This window comes from Colossoma macropomum, unplaced genomic scaffold (genome assembly GCF_904425465.1).
Source record: "Colossoma macropomum unplaced genomic scaffold, Colossoma_macropomum, whole genome shotgun sequence".
In the NCBI taxonomy this organism is placed as follows: Eukaryota; Metazoa; Chordata; class Actinopteri; order Characiformes; family Serrasalmidae; genus Colossoma; species Colossoma macropomum.
The window spans coordinates 34,512,774-34,520,932 of NW_023494786.1; the positions used below are offsets into that span (position 1 = coordinate 34,512,774).

The 8,159-nt window shown below is 39.2% G+C and overlaps 1 protein-coding gene across 2 annotated transcripts in view; it reads right to left on the reverse strand.

Moving 5' to 3' along the window:
* Positions 1–5,100, reverse strand: part of tnika (TRAF2 and NCK interacting kinase a) — a 101,000-nt gene extending 95,900 nt beyond the window's left edge. For both annotated transcript variants that reach the window (XM_036565422.1, XM_036565423.1), the window contains exon 1: positions 4,875–5,100. In XM_036565422.1, coding sequence (XP_036421315.1) covers positions 4,875–4,931 — 57 coding nt within the window. In that variant the 5' untranslated portion in view covers positions 4,932–5,100. The remainder of the gene's footprint in view (positions 1–4,874) is intronic.
* Positions 5,101–8,159: the final 3,059 nt, after the last annotated feature.

The following is an 8,159-nucleotide window of genomic DNA, read 5'->3' on the forward strand; positions in this document are numbered from 1 at the left end:
CCTGACTGGTCAGACGACTGTCCCTGATTGGTCCGAGGCTGTCCCTGATTGTTCAAAAGAATGTCCCTGATTGGTCAGAAGGCCATCCCTGATTGGTCAGACGGCTGTCCCTGATTGGTCACAATGCTGTCATGTTGAAAACAGTGGTCCACTGCCATGAGACAGAAAATCTACAGCCAGACCATGTAACAGGAAGAGGAAGAATCCAAAAAGAGTTCTATACAGAACCTAAAAAGGTTCTCAACTTGTAACAATGCTTTTTAATCCCATACAGAACCTTTTTCTAAAAAGTTACTTAAAGAAACAGTGTTTCCCATCATAAAGAACAAACATTCAACCCCATAAAAAAATCAAAGAGATCTCTAAAGGGCCCACATCTTGAAAAAACTCATTTCCCTCTCTTTTGAAATTAAACAGTTGATGTATTGCAAAAAAAAAACATTAAGTTTCAAAACATGCTGATCACTTCCCACTCTACAGTCTGCATACAGAAAATAAACAACAAAGAGAACCTAAATTCAGTTTTCCACAATAAAAGCACTTTAAGCCTCCTAATCCATCAAAGAGCTCATTTTGACCAATAACATTTTGCTCTGTGACAATTTAAGCACTTAAATGCTTCTTTAACAGTTCATATGATCTATATATCTATATAAAACTACTGCCTTTACCTAAGAACCCTTTTTAAGCGTGTGCACACAGTTTAATCTCTTTATACCCATCAGAACATTTTCTGTGACGTTTTTTACACCTCATCACACTAAATTTGGCTGCTGGACATGAATGGACAACATGGAAAACATTCTTATCAACATCTACAAATGCAGTTTTTTCAGTTTCATATTCAAATTACTGGCTTGTAATTTTTCTCATAATTGTAATTTGCATTTTAAATAATTTGTCATTTAATCCATGTAATAAAACTGGGCTATCCTGATGGGTAAAGCCCAGTGAGAAAGGTGAGAATTCCCAGCCCAACACAGAGACCCAAACGCCGGGCAGGAAGGCCAGCTTTCTCAGCGACTCTCTGCAATTCTTACAAACTTCTCAAGAAAGCAGATTCCAGACTCCAGAAACAGACACTGACTCAGAGGACACTGAGTTCACCATATGAACTAAAATCTAAAAACAGCCCACATGCACACAGCCGTTATCACACCTTCCATCACTCCACAGCGCCAGCACCCTGGCAGAACGTGCAGGAGGAACAAGGTGAAGGTCAAGGTGAGTCCAGTTATCTCCTCCACTGCGACAGACACAGCACTGCTCCTCATGCAGACCAGCAGAGACCTTGACTGAGTCTTTAATGAGACACTACACAGACACGCTGCTTACAGTCCCACAGAGCGCACTGTCACACAGCCACAGTCCTTCTACACTGTTAAAAAAGATGGTTATTCAAAAGTTCTTTAGTGAAGAAAATGGTTCTATATTGAACCATAACCATAATTAAAGGGTTCTTTGCATCCTGAAAGGGTTTTTCAGATTGATGGGGAATGTGCTGTACACAGTTCTATATAAAACCGGTTTTAAAAAGGTTCTATATAGCACCCAAAAGGGTTCTTCTATTGTTAAAGGCCTGACATTGTTACAATTAAAGAACCCTTTTTGTGTGCTATACAGAACCTTTTTTAAAAATGTTCGATGTAGAACAATCTACAGCCATACATCATCAATTCTTTTCATGATACAAAGAAACCTTTAATCATGCAAAGTGTTCTTTGTGTGCTTATGGTTCTATATGGAACCACTTCCTTTACTAAAGAACCCTTGAAGAAGAACCATCTTTTTTTAAGAGTGCGTGATGCTAAAATCGAGTGTTATATTAAGCATTCAACAAAAAAACAAATATAAAAATATAAAAAACGTGGCTTAAAAATTAGAACTCTCTGAGAACTGTGTGGGTGTGGTCTAATATTCTAATGAGCATGCTTGACTGACAGCACTCAGTCCATCACTCCCAGCCTGCTACACCAGTGAAGCAGAACTAAACACAGCAGCTGGAGTGAGGCGAGGAGAAAGGAGTGCAGGGTGTGAGCTCAGTGGTGCTGGCTGAGCTTTCGCTTGGTTGTTATCTTTCACTCTGGGAATGAGGGCAGCGCTGGACAGACACACTGACCATTTAGTGGTCAGACTCACTAACCGTTTAATGGACAGACACGCTGACCGTTTACTGGACAGACACGGTGACCGTTTACTGGACAGACACGGTGACCGTTTACTGGACAGACACGCTGACCGTTTACTGGACAGTGGAGGTTATTCAGAGGAGTCTGTACCTGTATATTGTAAACATACAAGAGCAACATTAACCTACTAATGAAGAAAACACAGACTTAGGTTCCCTTGGGCTTTAAACTGCAGATTAAAGTGATAGATGAAAGGGTTCTGCTGTTGTATAAACACTCTTAAAAACAATGGATCTTCAAGGGTTCTCTAGTAAATAATATGGTTCTAGATAGAACCATGAATGCTCAAAGAAACTTTTGCGTGATTAAATGGTTCTTTGCATGGTGAAACGGTTCTTTAGATTGATGGAGAAAAATGCTTCTGTCTCCCCCACTTGCCCCAAATGTACAGTCTTAAAAAAACGGTTATTCAGGGGTTCTTTAGTGAAGAAAATGGTTCTATATAGAACCGTGAACACTGAAAGAACCATTTGCATGATCAAAGCGACCTTTGCATCATGAAAGAGCTCTTCTGTTGTAACAACACTCTTAAAAACAATGGACCTTCAAGGGTTCTTTAATACAGAAAATGGTTCTAGATAGAACCATGAATCCTCAAAGAACCTTTGTATGCTTAAAGGGTTCTCTGCATGGTGAAATGGTTCTTTAGTTTGATGGTGAATGTGTGGTATTTGGTTCTATATAGAACCTTTTTGAAATGGCTTCTATGTAGCACCAAAATGGGTTCTGCTATTGTTATGATAAAAACTACAGAAAAACACTTTTTGGTGCTATATAGAACACTTTTCAAAAAGATCAAACATAGAACCATCTACAGCACATCCTCCATCAATCTGAAGAACGATTTCACCATTCAAAGAACCGTTTAATCATGCAAATGGTTCTTTAAGTGTTCGTGGTTCTATATAGAACCATTTTCTTCACTAAAGAACCCTTGAAGAACCATGTTTTTTTAAGAGTGCATCCAAACAGCACCACAAGTCCAGGAAGCTCCATTTCTGAATACATGTTTGCAGCCCAACAATTAGCACTGTGCTACCTGCAGGCCTACATCATCACACACTTGTCCTAAACTGTGTGGAGCTGTTCAGTGTCTCTAATAGGCCTGATTATGTTTCTGACACTCTGTGACTCACTGTTGTCTACAAACATGGACTATCGCTTTAACACTTCCTCAAACACTGAAACACTTGATGCAATGCAGGTTTTGTAACGTCAAACTGAAACACACAACACGCTTAGCAGACGAGGGCATCTTAAATGTAGGCTATACATGTGATGTGTCATCATGAGGCTGCTGTAAGAACATGTATTCAATTATTCAATCTATTTCTAGATGTTTTTGCCTACTTTCAGTCATGTTTGTACCTATAAGTGCAGGAGAATTTCCCTACAAATGTATAAAAATAGGATAAATAATGTTATGATATTCTTCCGATAGACTCAAAACTGAGAAATATTAGATATAAAGTTGACATTTAATATTATTTCACATGCCAAGACCACGCTTTGCAGTGCAGCACAACATTCATGTACAAAGTAAGAGAAAAACACTCAAATGCATGTTCTGTACTAAAAACACTCAGACTGCTGCAATCTGTCCATCCGCAGCTCTGTCTGTCTCGCCTTCCTAACACATTCCACATTCCCACCACCATCCTCTTAGTCCATTAGAGGCTAAAGCTTAGAGGCAGACTGCCAGCACTAACACTGAAGGACACCAGCACCTCTAGATGGAAGCCAAGACAGGTCAGTGCACTATAAAACTCAGTGGCCGCTTTATTAGAAACACCTACCTTGTGCTTCCACTCATTGGCCACTTTATTAGAAACACCTACCTTGTGCTTCCACTCGCTGGCCACTTTATTAGAAACACCTACTTTGTGCTTCTACTAACTGGCCACTTTATTAGAAACACCTACTTTGTGCTTCCACTAACTGGCCACTTTATTAGAAAACACCTACCTTGTGCTTCTACTGTATAGGTGTATATGTAGTCCATCTGTAGGTGCAGTCCATAACTGTAGCCCATATGCTGCCACACAGTTTATTGGGTTGATTAGGTTCAGAGGGGTCCACCACCCAAAAACATCCATCCAAAATCCAAGAGAAACTGACCACTGACGGAGGGCTGGAGGCCCGCTTACACAAACTGTGCATCAACAGATGGGCTTCAATCTGGAGAGCTACAAAGCAAGGGTTTCTGATAAAGTGGCCGGGGAGTGTGCAACCTACCAGCGCACATCTGAGATCTGACAGGCTGCACAGTGATGGTGCAAAGCACAACCACACCGGCCTCCATTCGGGGAGCTCAACCAGACTGGAGAGCATCAATAAAAACCTCAATAATCTCAGAATTCAGAGTCCATTCAGCTCAGAAACGCGCTCAAACCATCCAGCCTCGACGGCACAACGTCTAATGTCCAACATCATGTGACATGTGCACCTGAGTGCAGCTGCAGCTCACATTCCAGCAGACAGACAAGGTCAGAGAAAGAAAGTTGCACAAATTACACAATTAAAATATGCACAGCAGAAATCCAAAAGCAGCGCAAGCGCCCTCAGCGCTCCATCCCGACACGGACAGACAGTGAGAGGGCAGCAGGGCTGCGTTATTTACGCGACAGGGTGACATTACAGCACCTTAAAGCCCTTATAATCCTTATAAAATCACTATAAACTCACCCTCAGAGCAAGAAGGTCGATTTCGTCCAGACTTCGCGCTGGAGAATCGCTCGCCATGTTGACTCCGTGGAAATGTCTTTATTGTTCTCTTATTTCTTCGCGTGTCGGGTTAAACTGCGCTCCTCTGGCTCCGTCTCAGTGCTGGAGAGGCTGCTACTCCGCGGCGGTGTGCGTGCTGCTGTATGCCGGGCTGTGAGAGGTGAAACTCGGTATGCCCTGCTCAGATTCTCCGCTAACTGACTCCAGCCGAGTTACTGTTCTTCTTTAGGAGCGACGGGCCACGCCCACCCGCGCTGCGATTGGCTGGCTATCCGCCCCCCTTGTGAGTTTTTAGAATCCCAGCGCTATATGCAAATCATCATATGTAGTTAATGTAGTTAATCCTAGCGCGATATGCAAATACGCTGGCCAGGCTGAGGCGGGACGCTAGTAGCCAGGCTGAATGGCTTATTATCATTTTCATAAAAACAGAAAACCTATTTTATAAAATCAGTTAGAAATATACGGAACATAGAAGCTCCTCGCCTATTGGCTCTTCACTTCGAGGGGCGTGTCTGTTAACAACACGAACTTCTAATAATTAAGTTGATATCATATAATTTAGCTATATATAAATGTTATGTAAAAAAATGATAAAATATTTTTAAAATATATTTTTTTATAAAATGAAATGACCTCTAAATCAGTTTTCTTGATTTTTATAGTTTAAATACCTACTGTAGATCATTTATTCACAACAGTATCTAATTTAATTACTTTATTTTAATTATTTAATTATTGTTTTATAAACTGATTGTTTATTTATTTATTGAGGAACGTAGAATAGAGGCAGCAGCCCTGATTTACCTTAAAATGAATTTGAATTGCGATTTTGCTTTCAGTGAATTTTTGATATAAATAATTTTTCATAGTTATTATAAATGTCCACACCAGGCATCTGTGAACTGTTCTACCCCCTTGATATGATTTTTTGGTGTGCCCCAAGGAACAATATTAGGCCCCATTAAATTCCCCGTAATATTCGTATGCATATCGCAGTTATTTTCCAAACATCATTTCATCATATGTTGACATCACAACGAACAGAATGTTTGTTTTTCATCACTTGGATGGAGGCAAATAAAAATAACATTCAAGAATCTTAAAACAAAGTCAAGCCTGTTTTTGTCCACTCGTAACTTTTAACAGGTTATACCAATCTCCTATTCATTTACTTAAGGAGGTTTGCCGGAATGAATCATTATCTACACTGGCATCATTTTTATTTATAGTTCCTATTTCAGTTCAGCGGAGGCCCTGAAGACCCAGAAATAGTCCCAGCCAGACTGGAATCCAAATAAACCAGCCCTTTTTGTCCACACCGGCCTACAGTCTGATAATATGTCCTCAGATAGCAGCTCAGAGATAGATATCTACAAAGATGAAGAGAGTTTTCTTCACAGCAGACAAACCTTAATTAATTTTTTAACATTACCCTGTGAAAAATGAGACAAACCCTGTGAGTGCTTTTTCAATGATGCGAAAATCAATAAAATTATTCTTTTTTTTTCAGAAATACAATTTTTTACTATAATTCAATTTAATACAAAAGGGCATTTGCTGAAGAAGCTGCAGAGTGATTGTTACTATGGTATTTTAGGTGGTTGCAAAGGTGTTGATAAGTGGCTGCTATGGTATTCCAGGTGGTTGTTAGGGTTTTGCAAGGTGGTTGCTATGGGTCCCCGCATGGTTAATAGAGTGTTGTTAATGGGCTTGTATCAACATGATATAAGTTGGGTGCACAAACTTTTGCACCCCATTCTTTCTTATGGCGAGCAAAACCGTCATTTAACAACAACTGTACAGAAATCATACACCCGATCAAAAAGCCGTAGACAAGCACATCATTCCCGATCAGACTGAACATTCCAGAGTTGTAATGGTGTCAATATCTCGAAAACTCTGGGACGAGTTAGCAGATCCAACAAAATCAATAATAATAAGTATATAGCATTGGATAATGATAACATTACTTTGCAATACTAAGTCACTAGACATTCTGACATACATTATTCTACCATAATAATAACAGTAACAACCATAAAATAAACTAAAATGTCTGTAAAGTAAAGGTGATCGTTTTTTATTGTGGATTTAAATACTATTTCTGTAAATTAACAACAGCAGTGTGAGGTACAGGATACGTGTGGTTTATTTACATGCATTTAATTTTTTTTTCCTACAAAAAATGAAAATGTTTTACAGAGAAGATTAAAATCAAACAGATTCAGAAGATGAAAGTAAAGTGTTTCCTTTGTAACAATCTTTTCAAACAATCTTGTAACAACTCTTTTTAACTGCTGTTTTGTTCAGTAATTCATGTACTGTCAACAGTGCGGACGGCCACCGAACATTCTGCAATCATAATGAATCCAATTAGCTGGAAATAAGCAAAGAACATAAAGGAATATGTGAGTGAGAAAAGCTGAGGTCAATTACCTCTGTGTCTTCAAAGCCTGATCTCAGTGCAGCTTCCCTCCGGCACCGTGTCTCTAACCAAACAGGTTTCAGAAGATTTCCCTAAGCGTATTTCACTGGAATACTGGCAGTGTTACAGAAGTCACAACATCATAAACCTCTGTCCTGAATGAGCTGCTTCAGAAGAAACTGCCTTTGTTAAACGGACACTTTTTAATCTCTTCTAATCTGAATATTCTGGGGCAAAGAATGGGCAAGGCAAAAAAAAAAGCATAAAATTTGGTATATTTAGTTTAGTGATTAATAAATAGTCAACAAATAAAAAAAACTGAAGCAACATGCAAACCTCAATTTTCAAAAGTTGGAAAAAAGATGTGAAATGCAAATAAAATCAGAAAGCAGTGATTTATTAACCAACTTTGACATGCGTTTGAGCAAAAACAGTACAAAGACAAGCTGTGTAATGTTTTACCTCATCACTATTGTTTTTAGTAAATACACACTCATTTTGAAACTGACGCCTTCCAAAGAAAGTTGGGACAGGAGCAACTTTAGACTAGGAATGTTGTTTAAAATGTTGTTAATGTTCTTAAACAGGTGAAGTAATGAGTATAAAAAGATAATCCAAGGAAGGCTGAGTCCTTTATAAGTGAGGATGAGTTGAGGCTCACCACTTTACCAAAAATGGATCAGCAAAAAGTCCAACAGTTTAAAAACATCGGTCCTCATTCTTCAATATAGAAAATTTGTTCTTAAAGGTCCTAAGAAAAAGTTTATGTCAGATTCATGACTGTGCTGTTATCCGGTGTTGTGCTGTTACCCGGTGTC